The sequence below is a fragment of the Tamandua tetradactyla genome, chromosome 6 (genome assembly GCF_023851605.1).
Source record: "Tamandua tetradactyla isolate mTamTet1 chromosome 6, mTamTet1.pri, whole genome shotgun sequence".
NCBI classification, from domain to species: Eukaryota; Metazoa; Chordata; class Mammalia; order Pilosa; family Myrmecophagidae; genus Tamandua; species Tamandua tetradactyla.
The window spans coordinates 83,069,834-83,097,130 of record NC_135332.1 but is presented as its reverse complement, the minus strand read 5'-3'; the positions used below and the strand labels follow the sequence as shown (position 1 = coordinate 83,097,130).

At 52.3% G+C, this 27,297-nt stretch overlaps 3 protein-coding genes and 1 non-coding gene across 12 annotated transcripts; 1 reads left to right on the top strand and 3 right to left on the bottom strand.

Moving 5' to 3' along the window:
- Positions 1-553: 553 nt before the first annotated feature.
- TRNAA-UGC (transfer RNA alanine (anticodon UGC)) lies at positions 554-624 on the bottom strand. The gene has a single exon. It is a non-coding gene; the product is annotated as a tRNA-Ala (tRNA).
- Positions 625-5,410: 4,786 nt separating this feature from the next.
- Positions 5,411-9,486, bottom strand: CCDC166 (coiled-coil domain containing 166). The gene is made up of 3 exons (XM_077166593.1): positions 9,410-9,486; positions 8,801-9,244; positions 5,411-8,704 (listed from the first exon to the last, which is right to left on the bottom strand). Exons 2-3 carry the CDS (start codon positions 9,233-9,235, stop codon positions 7,784-7,786), a joined length of 1,356 nt encoding a protein of 451 aa, XP_077022708.1. The 5' UTR covers positions 9,236-9,244; positions 9,410-9,486; the 3' UTR covers positions 5,411-7,783.
- Positions 9,487-11,582: 2,096 nt separating this feature from the next.
- On the bottom strand, positions 11,583-14,230 carry LOC143686180 (uncharacterized). 7 transcript variants are annotated; one of them, XM_077163168.1, is made up of 6 exons: positions 14,025-14,230; positions 13,742-13,922; positions 13,298-13,492; positions 13,009-13,134; positions 12,394-12,423; positions 11,583-11,897 (listed from the first exon to the last, which is right to left on the bottom strand). In XM_077163168.1, exons 2-6 carry the CDS (start codon positions 13,821-13,823, stop codon positions 11,794-11,796), a joined length of 537 nt encoding a protein of 178 aa, XP_077019283.1. In that variant the 5' UTR covers positions 13,824-13,922; positions 14,025-14,230; the 3' UTR covers positions 11,583-11,793. The 7 variants fall into 7 exon arrangements, with proteins under 7 accessions (XP_077019283.1, XP_077019282.1, XP_077019281.1 ...); XM_077163167.1 differs by having other exon boundaries at positions 11,583-11,884; positions 12,393-12,423; positions 13,742-13,855; XM_077163166.1 differs by having other exon boundaries at positions 13,742-13,855.
- Positions 14,231-20,297: 6,067 nt separating this feature from the next.
- On the top strand, positions 20,298-26,327 carry MAPK15 (mitogen-activated protein kinase 15). 3 transcript variants are annotated; one of them, XM_077166591.1, is made up of 14 exons: positions 20,298-20,425; positions 21,732-21,830; positions 22,100-22,129; positions 22,206-22,296; positions 22,827-22,957; positions 23,070-23,233; positions 23,428-23,567; positions 24,319-24,376; positions 24,741-24,878; positions 25,053-25,158; positions 25,284-25,476; positions 25,588-25,721; positions 25,806-25,934; positions 26,026-26,327. In XM_077166591.1, exons 1-14 carry the CDS (start codon positions 20,357-20,359, stop codon positions 26,212-26,214), a joined length of 1,671 nt encoding a protein of 556 aa, XP_077022706.1. In that variant the 5' UTR covers positions 20,298-20,356; the 3' UTR covers positions 26,215-26,327. The 3 variants fall into 3 exon arrangements, with proteins under 3 accessions (XP_077022706.1, XP_077022705.1, XP_077022707.1); XM_077166590.1 differs by having other exon boundaries at positions 25,588-25,934; XM_077166592.1 differs by having other exon boundaries at positions 20,323-20,425; positions 21,711-21,830; positions 25,588-25,934.
- Positions 26,328-27,297: the final 970 nt, after the last annotated feature.

The following is a 27,297-nucleotide window of genomic DNA, read 5'->3' as shown; positions in this document are numbered from 1 at the left end:
GAACTGACATGGAGGTTTTTGGACCTGCATAATGCTAAAATACTGAAGTGCTAAGTAATATCTTTGATAAAGTAATGCTTATATAAAAACATATAGGATAAAAAATTAGATGTAAATATAAATAAAGTTGCAAAATGTTAGTAAAATCTTAGTCAAAAAATTAAAAGAAAAAATCTTAACAGTTATTATCTCTTGAGAAGGGACTAGAACTGGAGAGTTAACCACGAAAGGCTGGCGAGGGGGCTTTCATTTTTTGTTTAGTGATTGAATTTTTAATATTTTAATATAGTTTTTATCAGTGCAATAAACTTATGAAACCCTTGAATAATTTTTAAAACATTTTAAAAATGTTCTTCACTATTCATTCCTCAAAAAACAGTCATCATGGTGAGTCTTTCCTTGCATTCTTTTCTTACTTTCCCCAATCACGTCCTCTCTGGTAGCCTCCTCCTGACTTCTTGCTATTTCTTTTCTCTTATTAGTAGTCCTGTGCCTTCCTTCCATGGAACCATCACTCCCCTTCTTCATCTTTTTTTTTGGGGGGGGGGGGAGGTGCATGGTCCAGGAATCGAACCCGGGTCTCCCACATGCAAGGCGAGCATTCTACCACTGAACCACCCATGCACCCTCATTCTTCATCTTTTGATCTCTACAAGTCACCAGAGAGAGCAGATTCTCTTTTAGAAGATATGATTGAGAGAATAATTACACTTTAATTTGTCGTGCATGGTTTGAATAGTAACTATTTATCCACATTCCCAGCTAGTGTATCACACATGCAAAATGAGCAACTCCATCCATGGCAGTTCTGCCATTCCCATTCTGAAGGTCTTCTTTTAAATTTTTCTACAGTGCCCTTTTATGTACATGTTTTAGTTTGTTAAAGCTGCCGGTATGCAATATACCAGAAACGGAACAGCTTTAAATAAGGGAGTTTGTTAATTTGCAAGTTTACAGTTCTAAGGCCATGTAAATGTCCAAATTAAGGCACCAACAAGAGGTTACCTTCACTCAAGAAAGGCCATTGCCATCCAGAACACCTCTGTTGTCTGCTAGCTTTTTCTCCTCATCCCATAAGGCTTCCTGAGGGCGGTGAGGGGGAGGATTTTCTTTCTGCATCTCCAAAGTTCACTGGCTTTGTGACCTCTATCAGCACTGAAGCATTTCCCAAAATGGTTCCCTATTAAGGGAGTCCAGTAAGCAACCCCACCTTGAATGAGTTAAGACACATCTCCATGGAAAATTCCTAATCAAAACTTGCCACTCCTAATTGGGTGGTTCACATCTCCAGGAAACAATAAAAAAATTTCCCACCTAGAAATACTGAATGAGGATTCAAAAATATAGCTTTTCTGGGGTACACAACAGTTTCAAACGGGCACAGTACAATAGTTTTAAAGTTTGATGAAATCCAATTTATCTTTTTTTCTTTTATAGGTTGTGCTTTGGGTATCATATCTAAGAATACATTGCCAATGTCATAAAGACATGCCCCTAGGATTTCTTCTAGGAGTTTTAAGGTTTTAACTCTTAAATTTAGGTCTTTAGCCCATTTTGAATTAATTTTTGAATATGGTGTGATATGGGAGTCAAAACTTCATTCTTTTGCATGTGGATTTTCAGTTATCTCGGCTCCATTCGTTGAATAGTCTGTTGTTCCCCCATTGAATGGTCTTGGCACTGTTGTTGAAAATTAATTGGCCATAGATGTGTGGGTTTATTTCTGAACTTTCAATTCTATCCCATTGGTCCATATATCTATATTTATGTTAGCCCCACAATATTTGATAACTGCTGATTTCTAGTATGCTATGAAATTGGGAAGTATGAGTTCTCCAGTTTTCTTCTTCTTTTTTCAATATTGTTGTGGCTATTTGGGGCCCCTTGTAATTTGATATGAATTTGAGGATACTTTTCCATTTCTACAAAACTGGCCACTGGGATTTTAAAAGGGATTTCATCAAATGTGTAGATTATTTTCGGTAGCATTCACATTTTCGAACGTTAAATCTTCTGAGCCACAAACACAGGATGCTTTTCCATTTATTTAGGTTTTTTAAATTTATTTCAGCCATGGTTTGTAATATTCAGCATGTGAAGTCTTTCACTTCCTCGGTGAAATTTATTTCTTGTTATTTTAACCTTTTTTATTTCATTGCAAATGGAATTGTTTTCTTAATTTCTGCTTCAGAGTGATCATTGCTGGTATATAAAACACAACTGATTTTTTGCATGCCGATCTGCAACTTTGCTGAATTATTTATTAATCTCTAGTAATGTTTTTATTGACTATTTGCGATTTTCTATATACAGGATCATGTCCTCTGAAAACAGAGATAGTTTTACTTCTTCCTTTCCAGTTTCAATGCCTTTTTTTTCAAACCATTAGTTCATTTATATTCAATATTTATATTATACTATGTCTTTAAAGCTACACATTTTCCTCTAACAATTTAAATACATCTCACAAATTCTGAAACATAGTGCTATTGTCATTTATTTCTAAAGAGTACTTACTTTCACATCTGCATGTTTTTGTAGGTGCTCTTTATTATTATTATTATTTAAATATTTTAATGTGGCTATTAGAAAATTTTAAATTGTATTTGTGGCTCCCATTATATATATTTTTAAACTTTTTTATTGTATAATATAACATATATAAAAAGCAAAGAAAGAAAAAAGCAATAGTTCTCAAAGCACTCTTCAACAAGTAGTTACAGGACAGAACCCAGAGTTTGTCATGGGCTACCATACCATCCCCTCATATTTTTCCTTCTAGCTGCTCCAAATATAGGAGGCTAGAAGGAATAAATATTTTTTATCATTACAATTAACTTTTTTGTGTGAAAAATAACATATGTACAAAAAAAGCAATAAATTTCAAAGCACAGCACAACAATTAGTTGTAGAACAGATTTCAGAGTTTGGTATGGGTTACAATTCCACAACTTTAGGTTTTTATTTCTAGCTTCTCTGAGATACCAGAGACTAAAAGAAATATCAATTTACTGATTCAGCAATCATATTTGTTTGTTACCTTCTCTGTATAACTCCAGTATCATCTTTGAGATCTGTCCCTCTCTTTAGGGGTGTTTGGGCTATGGCCATTCTAACTTCTTCATGTTGCAAGGGACTGTCAATAATATGTGGTAGGGAGATGGAACTAGCTAATGTTCTGGAGAGGCTGGGCCCTCTAGGTTTTAGGACTTCTGTGGCCCAGGGACCCATGTGGAGGTTGTAGGTTTCTGGAAAGTTACCCTAGTGCATGGAACCTTTGTAGAATCTTATAGATTGCCCCAAGCATTCCTTAGGATTGGCTGGAATGGTTTTGGTTGGGGTTTCACAAGCTATGATAGGTAGCAAGGTCTAACTGAAGCTTGCATAAGAGTGACTTCCAGAATAGCCTCTCAACTCTGTTTGAACTCTCTCGGTCACTGATACTTTATTAGTTACACTTCTTTTCCCCCTTTTGGACAGAATGGAATTGTTGATCCCATGGTACCAGGGCTGGACTTGTCCTTGGGAGTTATCATCCAGGCTTTCACCCCTGGATGTCATGTCCCATGTAGGGGGCAATTTCAATGCCTTTTAGTTATTTTTCTTATCCAATTGTTCCAGCTAGAACTTCCAGTACACGGTATATCAGTGATAAAATTGAGCATCCTTGTCTTATTTCTAATCTCTAAGGGAAAACTTTCAGTCTTCACCAATGAGTATGATATTAGCTGTGGGTTTTTTCATAAATGCTTATCATGTTAATGAGGTCCCATTTTATTCCTAGTTTGCTTACTGTTTTTATCATAAAAGGGAACTGAATTCTGTCAGATGTTTTTCCACACCAATGGATGTGATTTGTGGTTTTATTCTTTGGTTCTGTTAGTGTGGTACATTAGTGTGGTATATTATATTGATTGCTTCTCATATGTTAAGCCTCTCTTGCATTTCTGTTGCTTCCTATGAAACGGAGCTCGAACATATTAAGGAATGATGAGAAAGAAAGAAAGAAAGCCAGAAAGAAAGAAAGAGACCAACGGGTTCAGGGAGTCTGAAGTTTAGCCATAACAGACAACAGACAACTTTATTCTTAACTAGTTCCTGCTTATATACTGCAGGGTTTAGGTGACTAAAAGCATGCATATATTTCGTAAAAAAACAGTGCCTACTTATCAGTATATTACTCTCTACATACAAGAGATAGCTAACAAGACCTTGGGACTTAAGAAAAAACATTCTCTCCCACTCAGGCTGTCCTCCAATTAAGCAGATAGCAGTCTCCACAGTTTATTGCCGATGCCACTCCAAAGCCAGTTGCTCCCAATAAATTCCGCAGGTTTTCCATTAACCCTGGCTCCTACACATTTCCAGGAATAATCCCACTTGATCATGGTGTACAGCCTTTAATATACTTCTGGATTCAGTTTCCTAGTATTTTGTTGAGGTATTTGCATTAATAGTCCCAAGGGAAACTGGTCTGTAATTTTTTCTTGTGCTCTCTTTGACTGGCTTTGGTATCAGGATAACACTGTCCTCATAGAATGCGTTAGGAGGTGTTCCCTCTCTCCTATTTTTTGAAAAACTTTGAGGATTGGTGTTAATTCTTTAAATGTTTGGTAGAATTCACCAATACAACCATCTGGTTCTGGGCTTTTTTGTTTCTTCAGAGTTTTCTTATTAATAATTCAAACTCTATTTGTTCTGGGACTATTCACATGATCTATTTCTTCATGAGTCAGTTTTGGTAACTTGTGTGTTTCTAGAAATATGTCCATTTCCTCCAATTCATCAAGGTTATCTAATTTGTTGGATACACTCATTCATTACATTTCCTTGTCATCTTTTTTGCTTCTTCAAGGTCTGTAGTAATGTCTCCACCATGGCTTCTGAGTTTAGTAACTTGAGTCTTCTCTCCTTTTTTCCTAATTAGTCTAACTCACACCAGGGTGATCAATTCTTAAGCATTTATTAGGGAAACTTACAAAGAGGTGCAGCTACCTCACGATGGTCAGCAAGACAGCAAGAAGGTCACTCAAGTTTGCCTGCACCCATGGCAACCACTCTTTAGATTTTATAGGGAACTGGGACCAGGGACCCACACTGGGAGCACTGGCCAGAGACAGTAAGGGGTGCAGAGGCACCAGCCAGTGTGCCCCAAGATACTGCTACTTTTAGGTATCCTTTTTCTTTATTTGATACTGGCCCTGTTATTGCAGTCCTTTAACTGTTCCTTGGAGCTTTGAGAAAAAATGTTCCTGCCGGTTCTTGCTGGTTATTCAAAGCTTCGTGGGGGGAGGGAGCCCTGAAGTATCTCACTGATACTTTTACTGTGGCCCATTTGTTAGATTTTAGAATGAGTTATAATTGCATTAGCAAACTTCAAGATGACTCATAAGGTAGCTTTTAAAGAATATTTTATATATTTGATGTGTTTTAAAATATTACATGTAATATATCCACATTATAGTATATATTATGTTTCCATTCATTGCAGTAATTAGTTTTGATGCTCAAAGTGTTCCATTTTTATATTTCATAATACAAAATGTTTAAAAAAAAACAAAAATGTTCCATTTTTAGTCAACCAGAAGCCCTTCAGTTTTATCACTCTGTCCTTCCAATATGATCTTCTGAAAGGGTTCGGCAAGCTTCCTTGCTTTCTGTGACAACAACATGTCCCAGGCTCATTGTGTATATTTCCTCCCCGAATCACAAAGGAGCACTACTGCCTTTTAATGGGTACTGGTTATGGGAATTTGGGGAGGCCTGGATTTAAAGTAATGTCTCCCCAGACAATTTGTGGGCCTAGGACCACCACCAACCCAGAACCATTTTTAGGCTAATCTTTCAGCTTGGAATGGGTGGTATGGGGTGGTGGAATCAGGGCACAAAGGTCCTGTCAAGGTCAGATTCATGTGTCACCTTGGCCTGGTGTTGATGCTTGTTTGGGTGGGCAAGTGCTGGCCTGTCTCTATGAGGACATGTCATAGAATTAAACCATGATCACGTCAGCTGCATCCACAGCTGATTGTGTTTGTAATCAGCCAAGGGGAGTGTCTTGTGCAATGAGTGAGATTTAATCTAATCAGTGGAGGGTTTTTAAGGAGGATTCAGAAGACACAGTCTCTCTTCCTGCTTTGGCAGCGAGCATCTCCTGTGGAGTTCATCCAGACCCTTCATCAGAGTGGTCAGCTTCACAGCCTGCCCTATGGATTTTGGACTCTACATTCCATGGTTATGTGACTTTCATAAATTTTATATCTACAGATATTTCCTGCTGATTCTGTTTCTCTAGAGAACCCTAGTTAATACAGGTCCCATGGTGAGAAAGCACAGGATTTCTACCTATTTTCTCTGTTTGGGGTTCAGGTATTTCCTAGTTCATTCACACTACCTACGGTCCTTGAAGCATGGACCTTTCTTAAAGCCCCTGATCTGCGCTTCTGCCTCCATGGGGCCGCTGAACGGTGTCCTGCTGCCTGGACGTGGGCGTTTTGCGTTCCGGTTCTCCAAGAACCCTCTTGCCTTCCCACCGGGCCACTAGCACCGTCGGTGTGCCCCAAAGCGGGGCTTCGTGGTCCAGTCATGCACCCTCCAGGGAGGGCACGTTGCCCACCAGGTCCAGGAACAACTCCCAGATACCTGCGCCTCTCCACAGTCTTTGCGGCCACAGTTTTCGGCCTCACCACACTTTCCCGGGCCGCTGAAGCACAGGCCCAGCGGGTTCCATTCATCTGTCCCCACCGGGCCCCGATCGGAAGTCCCGAAGGACACTCTAGTCGCCCTGCATCTCGCTGGTCAGCCTCTCCCCGCTGCGCGCGCACACGACCCTCAGCGCGCTCAACCTCGGGAAGGCCCTTCCATTACTCGTCACCGCCCTCGGGACGAAACCCCTACACCGTGGACCCGCAGACAGGGTGCACAGCCTCGCGACCTAGCTGACACGTGGGAGGATTTTAATAGCCGGCCTGGACACTTGAGACAGGGCGAGGAAATGCGACGCGTGGACCTGGAAGGGGGCGGGCCACAGAGGACGTTTCTGGGAACTGTGGCAAAAGCTTTAACGTGAGCCGTGGATTAATGTTCTCCGCAGGCAGAATCTCCTGATTTTGGTCATTGTATTGCGGTGATGTAGGAGAATGTTCTTGCTCTCAGGAAATGCACACTGAATATTTAGGTCTCCAAACTAACCTCAGATAGTTCAGGAAAGTGCACGTATAGAGACACACGTGGAGAGGCAGAAGGAATGGGGAAAATGTCAAGTTTTGCATAGCCCGGTATATGGGAATTCCTCCTACTACTCCCGTACCTTTTCTCTAAATTGTAAATTATATTGAAATAAAAGTTACAATATAAAAAGATTAAAAGTAAAACCTCTGGTGGCTCCCCCCAGCCCTGTACCCTTTCCCCAGACCCCACGTCGGCTCTGCCACCCACCCCACCGGGTTTCTTCCCCGCGTCTGTCCACGTCTGCAACGTCTGTCTCCATCATCAGACTGTCAGCTCCCTGCGCTTCCTCCGTCCCGGGCTGCAAGGCAGGATGTCAGTTGTTGGTGGTTAGATGTATGCTGAGTCCCGACAGATGCACAGTGGAGAAGAAATTTCCCGCTTAGAAATTGGGAGCCTGAGGCGCTGCCCCTCTGCCAGCTGGAAATGCCAGAGCAGCGAGGACAGGCGCCCTGGAAATGGGGGTGTCAGACTTTTATTTAATTCACTCACCGACTGAGCATCCCGTCCACACGCACCTCCCCGCCCCTAGCTCTCCTTGGCCGCCCTCCTGTAAGGCTCAGGCTCTCCCGGCGGCGGCTTCTGCGGCAGGGTCGGTGTTCAGGGTCTCCTTCACCTGCGGAGTTGAAGGGGCCCCGGGTCGGGGCACACCCAAGGGAAGCTCGGGGCGGAGCATCTGCGAGGAGCCCGCGTCATCGGAGGCCGCACGCGACGAGCACCGCGAGGAGCCCCTGGAGCATTCGCGCAACCGAGCTAGCGAAAGGGCGCTGGAATCACCGCGCGACGTGGCCCGTGAGCCCGCGCGCGATGGGACCCTCGACGGGACCAGGGAGTCTGCGTGGGATGGGACCAAAGACGGGACCCGGGAACCCAAATAGGGCGCGATCAAAGACAGGGCCCGGGAACCCACGTGCAACGGGTCCAAAGACGGGCCTCGGGAGCCCGCGCGGGAAGGGACCAATGACTGAGCCCGGGAGCCCGCATGCGACGACTCTACGGAGGGAGCGAGTGAGCCAGGGAGCGCCGAGGGCGGGACGGCGGCGGGTGGTGGTGGTTGTGGCGGCGGCGGAGGCGGCTCCCACAGCGGCGGTCCCCCGGGGCCGCGGCGCAGCCAGCCGTGCACGCGCGCCAGGTCCCGCGTGTCCTCGTGCTCGCGCCGCAGCTGGTCGCGCTGTTCCAGCAGCTGTCGCCGGGTGTCGTGCAGCACTTGGGCCCGGCGGAGCAGCCGTAGCAGCTCCTGACGCAGCCGTCCGTTGTCCGCCTTGATGGCCTGAGTGTGCGCGACGAGAGCGCGCGCCGCCTCCCGCTCTGCGCGCCGCGCCAGGGACTGCACGCGCTGGCGCGCCTCCCGCTCAAAGGCCGCCTTGTCCTCCAGGAATCGCCGCTTAACGCGGTGCAACAGCTGCGTGTGTTCCACGCGCTTGTGTAGGAGCTCGCGCTCCAGCGCACGGATCCGCGCCAGCTGCTCCAGCTGCAACTCCTGAACGGGGCGGGCGCGGGTCAGCGCGAGTCAGCGCCCGACGCGCGCCCGAGGCCACCCGCCCCCACCCCCCTTCGCGGCTGTGCGCGCACTGGCCTTGTAGGGCTGCAGTTCCTGCACCTGGCGCGTCATCTGCGCCGCGCGCGCCTCCATTTCCAGCAGCTGCGCGCGCACACCGTCCTCGCGGCCCTGGTAAAGCGCCGCCAGCTCCGCCCGCTGCCAGTTGATCTGCGCCAGGTCCACGCGGTTCTGCTCCTCCAGTCGCACCACGGCGTGCGCGCAGCGCTGCGCGCGCGCGTTCACGTAGCTGGCGTAGAGCCGGTTCTCCTCGCGCAGGCGCAGCGCCTCGCGCTCCAGAAAGGTGTTCTCCAGCAGCACCTGGTCCACGCGTTCTTTGCAGGCGTCCAGCTGCTCGCTGAGCAACGCGTACTCGCGCTGCAGATACCGCGCGCGCTCTGTCAGCGGCTCCGCACCGTCGCCCGCCGCGCCCCGGCGCTCCGCGCTAGGCCCGCGCTTCTTCTTAGGCGCCATGGCTGGGACCTGGGGCACCCGGATGTGTGAGGGCCCCCGCCCCACGGCCCCGGCCCGGCCCCTCCCGCTGAACCTCCTGAGTACTCTAGGCCCTTAGGCCAAGGCGTGGGAGGAGGTTTGGGGTAGGCAAGGGCAGAGGGCCACCGGGTCGGGGCTGCGTCTTCCAAACTTTACCCGTCGGCTCCTTGCGGACCTTGGCGGTCAGTCCGGGCGCACAGGACGGTGATGTTGTTGTGCAGCGGGCACAGTCTCTATGGAAACAGAACCCAGTCGCCCTCCCCTCCCCCACTCCGTTGCTTGGGCAACGGCCTGACTTCCCCACTCTCCGGCCGTTCCCCCCAAGTCGGTGCCTGTGCCCCGCAGGGCTGGGGCCTGAGACGCGCCCAACGTAGGCTTCCAGAGGATGAAGCTGTACTGCCTTCCGATACTAACAAGGCCTCGCGCAGCTCGAGCGGTCCCCCAACTGCTCCCAGGCCGGAGACTTGTGCCCTTCACTTGTGTCGATCGGTGGGATCTTTCCCCCGGCTGTCCCACGTGGGGAAGGGTCTTTGCTCGGCTCCTGGCCTCCAGCGTTGAGCAAGCTCTTCCCGAATCCGCAGCTGTAAGTCTCTCTCTCGTTGAGTGGAGCGCTTCCGAGAGCTTTTTTCTCCAGTTTTCATCTGAAGCATTTCGTGAATCCCTTACTCGGCCCCTTCTTTCAAGGCGGGGTAAGAGTTGGGGTTACAAGGGGGCAAAGAGAGCATTCAGATGTCATCCGATTAACTTGCTCCTCTCCAGAGTTCCTTCCCAGCAGGCCTGGACTGCTTGAAGGGAATGGGAGACAGCAGGGATTTGACTGTCCATCTTTTAGCTGCTTACGCTGTGGAAAGAGAAAAGCACAACCCCCTCATTAACTCTGAGGCTCGCAGTGCTTAGCTGGGGTAGAGAAGACAGCACACTGCAGGCCAAGGCCACCGGGTCCAGCTCGCTGACCCTGACAGATGCCTCTGGAAGAGGAGCAGCTAGACAGCCTTAGACATACAGCCTAAATCTATATTTATTTTGAGTCTTGTCATCATATAAATTAGTTTCTGTCCATATTTGTTCACGTTTGCTGGATGTTCTAGTCTGCTAGCTGCAGGAATGCAATATACCAGAAACGGAATGGCTTTTTAAAAGGGGAATTTAATTAGTTGCTAGTTTACAGTTCTAAGGCCGAGAAAGTGCCCCAATTAAAACTAGCCTATAGAAATGTCCAAAAAATCAAAGGCATCCATCCAGGGAAAGATACCTTGGTTCAGGAAGGCTGATGAAGTTCAGGGTTTCTCTCTCAAGTGAGAAGGCACATGGTGAACACAGAGTTTCTCTCTTATCTGAAAGGGCCCATGGCGGACACGGAGTCATTTGCCAGCTTCTTCTCCTGGCTTCCTGTTTCATGAAGCTCCCCAGGAGGCATTTTCCTTTTTCATCTTCAAAGACTGCTGGCTGGTGGAGTCTCTGCTTCATGGTGCTGCAGCATTCTCTGCTCTCCCCGAATCTCCCATTCTCCAAAACGTTTCCTCTTTTATAGGACTCCAACAAACCAATCAGGACCCACCCAAATGGGTGGAGACATGTCACCTAATCCAGTTTAACAACCACTCTTGACTAAATCACATCATCCAGGGAGATATGATTACAGTTTCAAACATACAGTATTGAATAGGGATTATTCTACCTTTATGAAATGGGATTTTATTTAAAACGTGGTTTTTCTAGGGGGCATACATCCTTTTAAACCAGCACAGTAGACTATGGACAGACTCGAGGATTGTCGACTTGTAACTTTGGGCTGGAAAACTGCTTAGGAAAAGATCTTTGTAACAGGGGCGGGCTGCGGGGGGGAGGCTGGTTTTAGAGCTGTGGTCCTTCACTCCCACTGCTGGACACCTGCCCGAAAGGTGCTGCGAAGTTTTAAAACTAGAAACACAAGGCATTTTAAACCCCCTTGTAAATTTTTATTTTAGAAGTAACAAATGCATAAACTTAGAAACAATGCAGAAACTCCATTTAACATTTCCAACGTTGAAGAAACATTGAACCATAAATTCCTAAAACTGCAACTAAACGTTGGCTTTAAAATACTACCTTTTATTATGAACGTATCTAACTTCTGGAAAATTGGGGAAAGACCAAGTAGAATAAAAAAAAAAAATCAAATATCCCCTAGCCCCTGGAGTGGGGACTCCGCTGAGCCCATTTTGGGCATTTTCTTCTCCCCAGCCTGTCCCCAGCCCGGGCCTCTGCAGCCCTCGCTGCAGCCGCCTCCCCTCTCCGCCTCGCCCCCCCCCCCCCGCAGGGCCCGCCTGGGGCCCACCAACCCCATTTATAGATTGGGGAACCCAGGCTGCGAGAGGTGAAGGTCTGCAGCCGCTTGCTTGCCACCCCTCTCAGGCTCCTGTGCCGCACACATCCACCGCGGGATTTTCGGGGTGGTCTTGGCCTTTTAATTTCTGTTTCGACGTGAGGGACTCCGCTGGGCAGAGGTTCTGAGTGTTTAAATCATCCCAGCGTCCCGGGTCTCTCGGTGACTTCTCACTTCAAAGCACAGAAATGCTTAATTCCGGGGAAGGTTCGGTGTGCCACTCCTCTCTTTCTAGCTCCTTGCAGACTTGGGTCTTACTACTTCCTCTACAATCAAGACAGATACAATTTGGACAGCTGGGCAGGACGTCCTGCCGGGGTGGGGCCCGAACCTCTAGCCCCGCCCCTTCTATCTCCAAGTCCTGCCCCATTGGCCCCGCCCCGCCCGAACCTCCCGCTGGGCCCGCCCCCAACCACCCCCAAGTCCCGACACTGCCCAAGCCCCGGCCCCGCCCACCTCAGGTCCTGCCCCCGCCCGGCCCCGCCCCTCTGACCCAGGCCTCTGGGAGCGTGGATGACTTCAGGAATTACCTGGCTCCGGAACCAACCCCCACCCCCGCAGCTTCTCTCTGTGTTAGTGGGGGAGGGTCGCTGATGGCAGAGCAGTTCCTGCTGCCTCCCGGGGAGACAGAACTCACCTCCCGGCCACCGGAATCCAAAGCCAGGCGTTACCTGTGACATTACTCCCCGCCCTGGGGTCTCTATCCTCCCAGAAGCTTTGGTCCCAGACCACAGGGCCCCAGCCTCAGCCAGGAGAGGGTCTGCACTCACTCACCTCTTGGCTTGGGCACGGAGCTGGCAAAGGCCTGAGAGGAAGGGACCAGCTGTCTGTTCAGCCTGTGCCAAGGCTGCTGTCCTCTCCCTCACCCCACTGACCATTCCCATCCCCTGGGCCTATCTGTTGGAGGGGAGATGGTTCCTGGGACCCTGGAAGCTGCAGGCAGCACGTGGCATCTGAGGCTTTTCCTGGCTTACTGGCCACTCAGCTGGCTGCCCTCCAGGCCTGTTTTGCTGCTCCTTCTGCCCTGGCTGCCATTCCTAACTTCTCTTCTAAGATTTGGGTTGAGCTCCCTCCTCCCGAGCTGGGCTGACCCCAGGCTGAGCTCTCAGCAGCCTCTGCTCCCATTTCACAGATGGGGAAACCGAGGCACAGGAACACTGGGACTGGAGAGCAGAACCAGCCGCCCCCTTCATTGAATCCCACCCCATGGCAGCGGGGGATCACTCCCCTCTCCCCACCAAGGCCAGATGCACCCATGGAGTCAGGGCATATTTAAGTGGCTCCGAGCAGGAGCTGGGATCCACGGAGGTGGCGAGATGCTGGCCAGTTGCAGGGGTCCCAGGAGGCCTGGCGGAGGAGGAGGCCCGGATCCCCCCCCCCGCCCAGGTACCTCGCTCTTCCACCAGAAGCCCCAGGCTGATGGCGATCACCATGGCACAGGGGACAATGGGCATGAGGGCCAGCAAGGTCCAGCAGAGCCTGTCTGTCCACTGTGTCCTCTGGCCAGGGTCGAGTCCTGCAGTCCCCCAGGCCAGCTGGTTGCCTGGACTGTTCACCCCCAAATGTCCCCTTGCCTACACCCCAGTTCGCATTCTGCCTGTGGGCCTGCTCCACCCCTGCCTCCCCCTGGAGCTACGCCCTGCCCCTCGTGGCTACCCCCCACCCCCGGACCCAGGTACCTTTGAACCTATGCCAGATCCACAGCAGGCTCACGGTCAGCCCCAGGTGGAAGGCCCAGACCCAGGCCACGACGTGCGTCAGCTTCCACAGCCAGGGTGGCCCCCGCAGGAAGCGCTCTGGCCAGGCACACCCGTGTGCACAGACACACGCACACAGACGGCACCGTGAGGGACACGCTGCAACCCCTACCCTACCTGGGTGAGAGGACACGGCCCGAGCCAGCAGGAGCCCAGTGGGGTGAGGAGCGGGGGAAGCACAGGCTCTGCAATGGCATCTGTGGCGCCCCCAGGAGGGGTCGATAAGACCCCGGCCTGTGGCCCGGAGCCCAGGGCCTGGGAACTTGTGGCTCCCCAGTCTTCCCTGAGGGGTCAGGGCAGGCTGAGGCCTGGGGTGCAGCCGGGAGAGACTGCGTGTGATCCCCGCCCCCAGGAGAGTCCACCTACCCCTGTTCACGAAGAACATGATGAGAAACAGGAGGACACCCAGAATCCAGAGCCCTGCGTAGCCCCCGATGAAAATGCCCATGCCTAGCTCCACTCTTGGGCTCAAGGAGACCTCTGACACAGGGACTCATGAGAAGGGGGGGCCCCAGCTTGGAGCATGCCGCCCGGGGGACCCTCAGATCTGAAGCACAGGACCCGGAGATAATGCCATGACCACAGCCCACGTGTGCCTTGCCAAGAGGGGCCAAGGTGAGATAGCCGAAGTGGCTGGGGCCCCGGGTACCTGCATCCATAGCCGACGCTGGGAGCAGATAAGAGCACAGGATAGCTCTGGCGACCCAGGTGCTGGAGGAGCCCTCAAGGTCCAGGCCAGCAGGGTTGGAGAGGTGTGCATGAGGCAGAGGCAGGACAGTGGGCTACAGCTGTGACAGATGGGGACAGGGCAGTGGCACCCACTTGGACAGTGGCCCTGGTGGATGGGCGGGGCTGTGGCCCTCACACATGGACTGTGACATGGGTGGGTGAGGTCATGGCCCCTACACATGGTAGGGGAGCGACAGGGCCCACACTCATGGGTTTGGGAGATGGGGAGTGTGATAGTCTGGCTTCCTGACATTTGTGGAGGAGGCTTGGCCAGAGTTTCAGCCTGGGCAGTTTGCCCAGTTGCACCCTGGAGCACAGCAGTTAGTGCTCCCAAATGGAGCACGCCCATTCCCCCTCACCCTGAGTCTCCTGGCGTATACCTCCACAGACCATCCAGATTTCCTCATAGATTGGCTAAGAATTAAATACATTTTTTTTAATTTAGTGCAGGGTAAATGTGTGTTGATGATATGCTCAAAATAAAGCTACATGCAACAAATTTATGATTGACTAAAAGTGATGGAAAAACAAAATCTTCTGGACAAAATTTAGCTCTTCAAGGTGTGTCCTGGGGAAATTGAACTTGGGAGAAATAATGGCCCCCAAAGAAACCTCATAATGGCAGGCTTAAAGCAAACAAAAAACAACAACTAAAGGATGAATCAAATGTTTACCGAAATAAGTAAATAGAAAGAACTAATCCAAATGGAAATGATCACCGTGAAATAAAAAAGGAAAACCACAAAAGAAAATTATTACAGTGAAATAAAAAAGGAAAACGGAAAAAGTTGGAAATGGTTTGATTTTGCCCTGTAGACAATTGATGTCATAGTTCAACAGACATAATGAGGGTCATGCTGATGAATTCTTTCTTGCGGAAAATGCCCTGATGTTGGTATAATCCTGCTCACTGAAGGCAGGGTCCAGCCCTCCTGCACCCTAGGGAAGGCATTCGGGGGCAGGGCAGGGCTTGCTGCAACCTTCCGTCCGGCCAGGGAGTGTGGATTTTCAACCAGTCTCTATCCTGGTCTCTTCAGCCCCACTTGTGGACTTCGCTCGCTATAAGCACATCCAACCAGGATTCCTGCAGCTTACCAAACCAGTTATGAGTCCTATGTCTATTTCCCATTTTCCAAAACTCTGTCTTTGAGGCATCTGTAGCTTCTCCATTCATATTTATATTTATTATTAATTATATTGGGTGATACTACAACTTGTTCAATGAATTTCCCATTTCATCTAAGTTGTCACATTGTTGGTGTGAAGTTCTTAAGAATCCCTTATTTTTACTGTTTGCAGTTGTGTTGGGGGTGCAGACAGTAACAGCTCTCATTTCTGACATTAGGATTTCTCTCTTTTTGTTTTTCTTTTTTTTTTAACATTTTGTATTGTGAAATATACATACAATGAAGCAATTAATTTCAAAAGACATTTTAACAAGTACATCGCTACAGAAACAATTTCAGCGTTTGGGATGAGTTACAGTTCTACAGTTTCAGCTGTGTTCTTCTAGCTGCTCCAAGACTCTGGAGACTAAACAGAAATATCTATATGATGATTCAGCACTCATACTCACTTGTTAAGTCCTGTTTTCTCTGTTATAACTCCTCTTTCTCCTTTGATCCTTCTTCTGATCTTTAGAGATGTTTGGGCTATGCCCATTATATCTTTTTCATGTTGGAAAGGGGTGTTGACAGTATGGGATAGGGGGATAGAATTAGTTGAAGTTCTTGGAGAGGTTGACCCCTCTAGGTTTCGAGGCTTACCTGAACTAGGAACCATCTGGAGGTTTTAGTTTTCTGGAAACTTTTGTAGGAGCTCAGATAGAGCCCTGGGTGTTCTTTAAGGTTAACAGGAATGGTGGTTGGGGTTTGGCAAACTGTGGCAATTAGCAATATCTAGCTGAAGCTTGTCTAAGAGTTGCCTCCAGAATAGCCCCTTGACTCTATTTGAACTCCCTTAGCTACTGATACCTTCTTTTGCTACATTTCTTTTACCCCCGTTTGGTCAGGAAGGCCTTGACTCATCCCTGGGAGTCCTGTCCCACATTACCCGTGAGATTCACACCCCTGGACGTCATGTCCCACAGAGTGGGGAGGGTAATGATTTTACTTGCAGAGTTGGGCTTAGAGAGAGGCAACAAAAGAGATTTTCTGGAAGTAACTCTTAGGCATAATTATAGGTAGGCTTAGCTTCTCTGCTACAGAAATAAATTCCGTAAGAGCAAGCCTCAAGATCAAGGGCTTGACTTTATAACTTGGGAGTCTCTAGCTTTTGACAAAGTATCAGGGTTTCCTAGGTGGGAAAACATAATAATTCCATATTTTTTCTCTAGTCCCTCAAAGGACTTTGCTAATCCTTTTTAATTATCTGCCCACCACACTCTGGGATGGGTACAGATATTACGTTGAACTATACAGAATTACAAAACCTCGTTCCCATTCGGAGCCCCATGTTTTGGGGATATTTAAATGAACTATTGAGACTGGTTGAGTTACACTGTATACTACAGAACATTTAGGTTTGGGACAAAATAAAGCTCTCTTCCTTTGGTCTCATACAGCGGATTAAATTTTAAAATACAGACACTGTTATCCTTTACCCTGTATTCTGATTTACGTTAGTCCCAACCAGATCGTCTTCGTTCTTATCTCTAAATGAAGCCTGATCTGTTTTTTGGTTTCCTTAACAGTTGTTGTAGGTAGCACTGTTGACTTTCAGAGCTTCAGAACTCAAACTGTTAGGTGTCACGCAGGTACTCAAAGTTCCAGGGAAATTCTCTTTTAGTTTTAACCAGCATAGCTAGATATTATTGAGCTTTTCAAAGAATAAGATTTCAGTCTTATTGCATAGCTAGATTTTTTTTTTTTTGGCATGGGCAGGCACCGGGAATCGAACGTGGGTCTCCAGCATGGCAGGCGAGAACTCTGCCTACTGAGCCACTGTGGCCTGCCTAGATTTCAGTCTTATTGGCTCTTCCCATTTTCATTTTAATGAGTTCTACTGCTATCATTATTTCCTTCTCTCTATCTACTTTAGGTTTCATTTTCTCTTCTTCTAGTTTCCTTAGGTGGAAACATAAATCTTTCATATTTTCTAATATAAACCTTGGAGTGGTAAATTTCCCTCTTAAGCATTGCTTTAGCAGCATCCCTCAAATTCTCATATGTTGTATTTTCATTGGTTTTCCATTCAAAATAGTTTCTAATTTCCCTTAGGATTTCTCCTTTAACCCAATTTTCACTTAGAAGTGTGCTATTTAATTTCCAATTCTTTGGGGGGGGGGGGATTTTCCAAACTTCTTCCTGTTACTTATTTCTAATTATATTCTGTGAAGTTAGAGAATATAATTTTCAATAATTCTTTTAAAATTGTGGAGGTTTATTTTATGGTCCAGAACAAGGTTTATCTTGTTGAATGTTTGCTGCACACTTGAACAGAATGTTGTTGTCGTGCTGTGATTGGGTGGTACCAATGTCAAACAGGTAAAGCTGGATTGTAGCATCATTCAGCTCTACTACATCTTTATTTTCTGCTTACTCGTTCTGTCGATCACTGTATTAGTCAGGTTTCTCTAGAGAAACAGAACCCACAGGAGAAAATAAGATTTTTATAAAGGTATGTGAAGGCTGCAAGGCTGGTGGCTTGGATGGAGGGTCTGGACAAACTTCACACGAGAGGCTCGCTGGCTGAAGATGCAGTGAAAAAGTCTCTCTTCTTCCTTAAACGTCTTCAACTGATTGGATTATCTTGTTGCTAAGGGACACGTCTTAGTTGATTGCAGATGTAATCACCCACAGATGCAATCAACTAATACACCAGCATTCTGGTTTATCAACCAGCCATGAAATATCCTTGCAGCAATGGTGAGGCCAGTGCTTGCCTGACCAGAGAACTGGGCATCATCACTTGGCCAAGTTGACACCAGAACCCAACCATCATAATTATTGAGAGAAGAAAGTTAAAACTTCTGACCGTAATTGTGGATTTCGTTAATTTTCTTTTCAATCCTGTCAATTTTTGATTTATCTATTTTGAGGTTTTGCTATTAGGGTATTCACTCAGGATTATAATATCTTCTTGAGGAATTGATGCTATTGTCATAACAAAATGTTCTTTTTTAATCTCTGGTCATATTTAGTGTCCTGAAGCCTACTTTATAACATGTAACACAGATCTCTGATGACTAATATTTGCATGGTGTATCATTTTCAATCTTTTAAACGTTAACCTAGCTGTGTCTTTATAAAGTGCATTTCTTATAGATAGCACATACCTGGATTTTGCTTTTTAAAAATAAAGTCCAAAAAAATAAATTCATTAAAAAATAAAAATCAAGTCTTAGAATCTCTGCCTCCTAATAGGAGTATTTAGGCCATTTACATTTTATGTGATCATTGATATGACTGAGTTTAAGTCTACCATCCTGCTGTTTGTTTTCCATTTGTCCCATCTGTTTCTTGTTCCTTTTTTCCTTTCTTTTTCTGCTTTTTCTTTTCTGGATTTATATAAATATATATTTTTTAGTAATCCATTTTATCTAGACTAGGGCTTATTAGCTATATCTGTTCATATATATTTATGTTTATTTAAGATACAAATTTGTGTCTTTAATTTATCATTGTTTATCTTCAACAATAGTGTTTCACATATAATGAAAGAACTTAAAATAGTATATTTCCATTTTCCCCCTTCATATTTTGTATTGTCTTTATCATACATTTTACTTGTACATTTTACTCCACAACGTACTGAGTTGGGGCCACCTTCCTCTCTGGCTCCCCTGGCCTTCCTGCTTCCACCCTTGCCCTTCAGTGTGTCCTGTGCCCAGCACCAGAGTGACCTGTCTCCTCACATATGATAGACGTGCCACACATACACACATTTCATTAACGGTAACACCCTCCCATGTTCTGCCCTCTTCATCTCTTGATACGTTTGCTCTTGCCCCTGTGCCCCAGCCACACCTGCCTCCTTGTGGCCCCAACGTGCCAGGCACACACCCACCTCAGGGCCTTTGCCCTAGCTACCCCCATTGCCCCTCCTCCAGCGTCCAAAGGCTTGTGTTCCCACTTCCTTCCCTGGCATCCCCGCCAGACCCCACCCCCCACCCCGCCTTACTTTCTCCCCACCCCCACCTCATCCTCAAGCTCTGACCAGTTTCGCGGTGACCTCCGGGTTTTAGCAGCATCTTTCTCAGCAGACAGTCCTGCAAACTCACACCTGTCCAGCTTCCCTCTCCCTGCCCCTCTTCGGGAGCCTTGGCCTCTGGTTCCCACCCTCAGGCTCTGCCTGTGTACAGAGAGTCCAGGAAGTCCCAGGCCCTCGCGGAGCCTCAGATCCTGTGCACCCCAGGCATGAGCGGGAGTCCCAAAGAGCCCTGGAATGGAGGGTGAAACTGCGAGTGACACCCTAAACATGAGGACTACCTAGCAGAGCCCACAAGAACTAAGGTGGAGAATCGAAAAGCCCTGCAGGCAGCGGGAACAGCACGTGCAAAGCCCTGCGTTCACAGGGAAGGTTCCAGAGGCTGCAGAGCCTCCTGGATAGGGTAGGAGGGGTGCCCGCACGGCGCCAGGACCCAGCCCTGGGGGGGGGGGGTGGAGACTGGCAATGGGAGCTTGGAGGGAGAGGATCTGAGTGGGGTGGCTGGAGGGGGAGCCTGGAGAAGAGGAAACCTCGAGGAAGGGGGAGCCTGGAGGAGGGGAAACCTGGAGGAAGCGGAACCTGGAGGGGAGGAAATCTGGAGGAGGGGAAGCTTGGGGTGGGAGGAGCCTGGAGGAGGGGAAATCTGGAGGAGGGGGAGCCTGGAGGAGGAGGAGCCTGGGGTGGGGGGAGCCTAGAGGAGGGGGAGCCTGGGGTGGGGAGAACCTAGAGGAGGGGGAGCCTGGGGTGGGGGGAGCCTGGAGGAGGGGAAATCTGGAGGAGGGGGAGCTTGGGGTGGGAGGAGCCTGGAGGAAGGAGAGCCTGGAGGAGGGGGAGCCTGGGGTGGGGGGAGCCTGGAGGAGGGGAAATCTGGAGGAGGGGGAGCCTAGAGGAGGGGGAGCCTGGAGGAGGGGGAGCCTGGGGTGGGGGGAGCCTAGAGGAGGGGGAGCCTGGAAAGGCTCGGTCGAAGCCCGGATTGGGCGGAGCGCAGCCCAGACACCGCCCAACCTCCCGGCGCAGGCGCAAGGGGAGGTGCCGCGCCGCCGTCGGTTCCCAAGGCAACCGGCGCCCAGCCTCAGGCCCCGCGGTCTGGAGAGAGGCGCGGGCATGTGTGCGGCGGAGGTGGACTTGCACGTCGCCCAGCGATACCTGCTCAAGCGGCGGCTCGGGAAGGGGGTGAGCCGGGCGGGAGCCGTCCCGCTGCAGGCAGAGGCGGCCACGCCAAGGTCTGCCCTGAGGCCCCTGGCGGAGACGCGGGGGCTCTCCGAACTCCACCACCTGGGGGTGCCCGAAAGCCCGGCGCCTCGGTGCCCTCCCCGGGTAACAGGGTTCCAAGCGCAGCACCCCCAGGGGGCAGCCAGGGTGCCCCATCCCCCACCGTTCCCGCCTTCCTGGGCCCCCGGTGGTACCGGAGAGGGAAGGGGGAGTCCCAGCCTCGGGCAGGGCCGGACTGCCAGGCAGGCCAGGCTGGGGTGGTGGGAGACGGGCCCGGACCGCGTGTGAGTTCGTGTGCGTTTGTGACTGTGTGAACATGTGGGGTTATTCGTGTGGGTGTGGGTGTCAGTGTGAATTCTGCGGGTGTGAGTGTGTCATTCTGTCTTTGAAGGTGTGTGTATAATTCTCTTTGAGTGTGCAATTCTGAGGGTGGGTGTGAAGGGTTGTGTGAGTGTGTAATCCTCTGTGTGAAGGGTTGTGTGTGTGTGATGCTCTGTGAAGAGATGTGTGTGAGTGTAATTCTCTGTGTGTGAAAGGGGGTGTGTGTGTAGTTGTGTGTGTGTGTGATTCTGGGCTGGGACAAGGGGAGGAAGAACATTCCAGACCCTGTGCGTGCACATGCAGAGGCCTGTTGGAGAAACAGCTGCTGCTGTGATGGTGGGAGTGAGCTGGGGGAGAGCAGACAGGCCAGGGTGGTGGAGAGGGTGGACCCGAGGACTCTGGGACCTGCCAGACCCTTGGTTTTTTCTGGCAACATGAGTAGGCGCTAGCACACCTTGAAGGGCCTTCCTGCATTACGTGAAGAGGGGGTAGAAGGAATGGGGAGCAGAAGGTCTAGGAGGTGCTGGAGGGGCAGGGGTTGGGGGGCTAGTGAGGCTCAGCAGGGCAGAGGCCGTCGGAAGTGGCCGAATTCTCTATATCTTCTGAAGGTAGAGCCCTTAGGACTGGCAGGGGGCCTGAATTTAGAGGGGGATGAGAGAGGGGTCCCCGGTGCCTGAACAAGCTTCAGCATCTTCCCCCCAGGACTTCCCACCCATGACCTCATGGCCCCCCTTCCTCTCTCCAGCCCCTCAAGGTCTCACCCCGCCTTGACTCTACCCGCCCCACCCCCAGCTCCCCTGGCACACTCAGCGCCTCACTCAGCGCCTCACTCAGAGCCCCAGCCCCCCACCACACCAGGTCCCAGAGTAGGAAGGAGGAGCCTGTCTGCAGAGGGCAGCCTATGAGGGCAGGGGACGGTGGGCAGGGCTGACCCCCTCTCCCCCAGGCCTATGGCATCGTGTGGAAGGCGGTGGATCGGAGGACTGGCGAGGTCGTGGCCATCAAGAAAATCTTTGATGCCTTCAGGGATAAGACCGATGCCCAGGTGGGTGGGCGGGTGGGACGCGGCGGGGGAGGCTGGGGTGCGCCTGGCAGTCTGGGGCTCCCAGGGTGAAGGTGAAGTCCAGGTGCCGCAGTGGTTTTCTGGTGTTTCTCAGAATGGGGACCTCTCCACCTCCACACTCTTGACCCACCCCCCTCAGGTCGTGCAGTGTGTGCGGAGGTTTGGGTGGCAGGATTAGTCCGTTTAGCTCTGCTCAGGATATGGGCTTCCTTGGGGCTCAGCCCCTCACCTGTGTTTCTCTCTTACTCCAGAGAACGTTCCGGGAAGTCATGCTGCTCCAGGTGAGTGCCAGCCCATCCTGCCCACCGCCCGTGGCCCAGGGCAGACTTCTGTAGCAGCCCCTGACTCTCTTCCCAGGAGTTTGGGGACCACCCCAACATCATTCGCCTCCTGGATGTGCTCCGGGCAGCGAACGATAGGGACCTTTACCTGGTATTTGAGTCCATGGGTGAGTGAGGCCCCACCCCTGCCTCAGCACCCCCTTGCCCTGACCCCCACCCTGTGTGGCCCCCCAGGAGCTCTGTAACTCCTTGTCCAACCTTCACCAGATCCATCGCTGCAGCTTTCCCTTTTCCGCTCATTTCAACACAAGTGCAATGCAAAGTGAAATATTAAAATAACTTAAACCTTTATTGCTGCACCAGCAGAGACAGTGAAGGGGACTGAGGGGCTATAGGTCTGCTGGGTGGTCAGCGCCCGGTGGGTGCCAGTGACGGGTGAGGCAGGCCAGGTCAGGATGGGGCTGAGCTGCCACCCACTTCCCGGATTGGTCTGATCACTCTCTCCTGCCCCCTCATTCCCACGCCTTCCCCAGTCTGACCTCTATGCCCTAACCTGACTCCCCTGCTCCCCCAGACCCCGACCCCTGTGCCTCTCCCCTCCCCCAGCCTCTGACCTGTGGGCCCTGCCCCTCCCCCAGACCCTGACCCACACACCCTCCCCCTTCCCCTGACCTACACGCCCTGTCCATCCTCACAGACACTGACCTGAACGCGGTCATCCGCAAGGGTGGCCTGCTAAAGGACATCCACAAGCGCTACATCTTCTACCAGCTCCTGCAGGCCACCAAGTTCCTCCACTCGGGGAATGTCATCCACCGCGACCAGAAGGTATGACTACCACCAGCACTGCCCCTGCTGCACGCAGCGCCCATGCGGCCCCCAGCCCCCTGTGCCCCTTACCCGGTATGCACCCCCCTCAGTCCCCACCTCCCCTCCCCAGCCAGCCAATGTGCTCCTGGATGCCAACTGCTTGGTGAAGCTGTGTGACTTCGGCCTGGCCAGGTCCCTGAGCCACCTCCCCCTGGGGCCTGAGGGTCAGGCCCTGACTGAGTATGTGGCCACACGCTGGTACCGAGCTCCAGAGGTGCTGCTGTCTGCACGCCGGTAACAGCAAGACCCCGGACCCTGCCCCCTGCGGAACCCCCACAGCCTTCTGAGACCTCCATGACCCTCATCCCCACCTTTCCAAGTACCCCACTCTCGTTCCCCTCCAGCGCCCCACCCTGTTCCCTCACCATGTCTGCCTCTGGGGCTGGCCAGGCCTGCTATCCCCATGCTGCCATGCCTTCCTGCCTCAGGTACTCCCCTGGGGTGGACATGTGGAGTCTGGGGTGCATCCTGGGGGAGATGCTGAGGGGGACTCCCCTGTTCCCGGGCACATCCACCCTCCACCAGCTGGAGCTGATCCTGGAGACCATCCCGCCGCCATCCGAGCAGGGTAAGTGTGTTGGGAAGGGTCCCAGACACAGGGGTTTCTCTGCTGGGGCCTCGGTGCAGAGGAGTCAGCACACAGTTATGGGGACAACACCTGACAGGACTGTACAGGGAGGATGGGGTGGAGGAAAGGGACAGGGAGGAGGGGTGGCAACCAGGAGGAAGGGTGGTGACAGGGAGGAGGGATGAGGACAGAGAGGAGGAATGGAGAGGAGGGACAGGGACGGGGAGGAGGGATGTGGAGGGCCCAGAGAACAGAGGTGGAAGCCTGGGGCATGCAGGAAAGACAGCCTCTGCAGATGGAAGGCCCGGTGAGATGGGCCCGGGAACCCTAGCATGGGGCTGCAAAGCTGGCCTTGGGGACCCCCATAGAGGCCAAGCTGCAGAGGGTGCTGCGGAGGGCTGGGAGCCAGGAAGTGGGGATGGCAAGGCAAGGACCCAAGCTTAGGCCGTAAGAGGCTACGGCACCCAGAGCTAGGCAGGCCAGGTTGGGGAGCTGAGGCAGGAGGTGAAGGAGGAGGTAGCTGGAGGGGGTGGGGATGAGGGCATGTGTGTGTGGATATGTGCGCATGGGCACGAGTTGAAGGTGTGAGTGTGCAACAGCAGGTGCCCATGCAGGTGTACAAATGGGGTCCCATGACCAAACATAAGGAGTTTGAATCCTGCCTGTAGACACCCTGGGCACCCCCAGCCTCCCCTGCGCCCCCACCCAACAAGGCCCTACCTGGTCACACCACCCTCTGCCCACACTGCAGACCTCCTGGCTTTCCACTCGAGCTACAGTGCCTCTGTCCTGCAACATCTGGGGTCCCGGTGAGTGGGGGCGCCTTGCAGGGGCTGCCGTGGCCTTTCTTGCACCGTTGCTGGGGTTGGCCTGGGTCAGTTGTCCGCCCTGGGGAAGGAGCTCTCAATGCAGGTGCTCCAACAACGAGCCCCAGCGTTGGCCCTGCTCTGCCTGGCCAAATACCAGGGGCCAGCATGGAGGGAAGGAAGGCCAGAGGGAGCGCTGACCGAAGCCCAGAGTTGCTGAGACAGGGCCAGGAGAGGACTGGGAAGCCATCAAGACAGGAAAGTGGGGCAGGGCCTGACTGGGGAGTCCCGGGGCCGCAGGTGGGGATTGGGGTGGGGATAGCAGGCCGGGGCCCTGGAGAGGGGATGATGCACACGCTGCCCACAGGCCACGACAGACGCTGGATGCCCTCCTGCCCCCAGACACCCCTCCAGAAGCCCTGGACCTCCTCAGGCAGCTCCTGGTGTTTGCCCCAGACAAGCGGCTCACCGCAGCCCAGGCCCTGCAGCACCCCTACGTGCAGAGGTGGGGGAGAGGGCGTGGGTGGGGCCATGGGGCGGGATCACAAGGGTGAGCCTACAGTGTGCAAGATGTGGGCAGGAGCAGAACTGGGCAGAGTCACCAGGCTGTGGAGGGCCAGCCCGCAGACTTCGCTGCTGCCCGTGCCTCTGCCGCACCTGCTTCACTGGCTCCCCGCAGATTCCACTGCCCGGCCAGCGAGCCCACCTTGGAAGCGGATGTGCAGCTCCCAATGTATGAAGGAGTCCAGCTTTCCGCGCCCGAGTACCGCAGCCGCCTCTACCAGGTTCGGGCCCATGACCCTCCTCCTTCCCAACCCACATGCACCCTGCACCCTCTCCCTACCTCACAGGACCCCGGGGTCCCCTGGGCCAGGCCTTACACCTCTGAGCTCCTCCTCTACCCCTACAGATGATCCTGGAGCGGAGAGGGAACAGCCGTGTCTGGACACAGGGGGGCCTGAGGGGTGCCCCCCTGGGGGGCAAGCCCAGGGACTCCTGGCCCCAGGCACCCCCGCTCAAGCCTAGAGCCCTCCCCTTGGGGTCGCTCGCACAGAACCCCGCACCCAGGCCCCAGAGCAGCCACAGTCCTGACCCCGCACCCGGTGTGTGACCTTTGACCGGCACCCACGTGGAGCATGGCCCCTGGCCCTCTTGCCTGAGGCCCAGCTGTCGCAGCAGGACTCTAACCTGAGGCTGATGTTTCCACCCCACAGAAGACCCCGTTGGAGCCAAGAACATTCCCAGGCAGAAGTCGCCCCCCCTTCCCCAGCCTCCGCCTGTGGGAGGTCTTGGGAGGGGGACAAGGTCCACTGGGGCCACGGCAGAGGCGCCCTTGGCTCCTCCCTGGGTAGGTCCCCCTCCCAGCGCTGAAACTTTCAGGGCATCCGAGGTGCTGATGCCAGGCTGTGACCCTGCCATGCCCCATTCCCAGGTGAGGCCGAGCATCAGGGGGCCAGCGCCCTCCCTGGCCTCACAGGCCGCCGCCAGGGTGGTCAACCAGGCCCTGATGCGGAGGGACCAAAACGGGCCACGTGGCACAAGGGCACTCGGTGCCCGGAGGGTGAGTCCGGGCTTCCTGCTCGGGTCCCACCTGTCCACCCCCTGGGCTTGCTATTCTCGAACCCTGTACCTGCTCCTCGGCTCCCATCCAGGTACCTCACCTGCTTCCCCAGGAGGTCCGGCTAGAACCCCGGCCTGGTCGGAGAATGTTCACAGCCTCTGCTGCACAGGGGGCCCAGGCGGCTGCCAGGGCCTTGCTCGGGGGCTACTCCCAAGCCTACGGCACCGTCTGCCACTCAGCCCTGGGCCACCTGCCCCTGCCACCAGGATCCCACACCTGAGCCACCCTTTCTTCCCTCACCCCAGCTCTGCCCCAGTTCCAGCTCCAGCCCTTCAACCTGCACCCCTCAAGTTCCCAGTACTCTCTACCCCTGCCTTCCTCCTGCCACCCCACCCCCCTTGCCTGGCCATTCACGTTCTGGGGAACTTGTCTGGGCCTTCACTGAGGGCTAGATGAAGTGCCTACCTGTAGCCAGCCCTGGAGGCTTCTTCCAATAAAGTCTGGCTGTCCCCAGCCTAACTGCCCCTCTTTCAGTCTCCAGGGAAGGACTTCCTTCTGAGGCTATATCCGCCCCCCCATCTGAGGACCCTCTACCCCCTCCAAAGGCCCTCCTGCCCCTTCTGCCCCAGCACGCAGCTTTGAGCTTTCCTGGGGGCTCCTGTCACCTAGGAGTGGCCTGCAGAGTGCCCATGTGCCCAGCTCACGTCCTTTACCCATGAGGCGCCCTGGCTTGGCCCCTGGACAATGCCAAATGTGATCCTTCGAGATGGACTTGTGTACCTGGCACCTGCGACAAGCCTCGCTGAGCCGGGGAGGAAAAAGGGGCCTTGCCTAGCCACATCCAGACCCCTAGGAGACCCCAGTCCATGCCCTACCACCTCAGGTCTGGGACCTGGGGAAGGCCGAAGGTTTGTCTCCAACCTTGGTGGGGGGAGGAAATGCCCTGGGTGTCTTGTGGGGCTCAAGGCCACCAGCTGACAAGGGACTGGGTGGGGGTCCAAGGTGGGTACAGAGGCCTAGTGTTTGGCGGCTGACCCGGGTTGGGCTGTGTTCAGCAGGGCTGCAGACCTGGGCTCCCTCTGCTGCTTCTGGGCAGCAGACATGGAGCTCTCTATCCTTCCCGTGGCCTCACCTGTCCCCTGCTGGGTTCTCACCACTGTCTGCCTCAGGCTCTTGGAACTCAGCACACTGACCCCCTCCTCTCTGCAGCCCCTCAGAGAAGGAGCCTTCTTCATCTTCCTCTCCCTTGCCCACCCACCCCATCCCGGGTCTCTTGGCAGTTGGAGCGCCAGCAGTCCTGACCTCTACCCTTGCCCCCTGGATGAGTGCCTGGGTCCTCTTGCCACCAGGCACTGCACTGCAT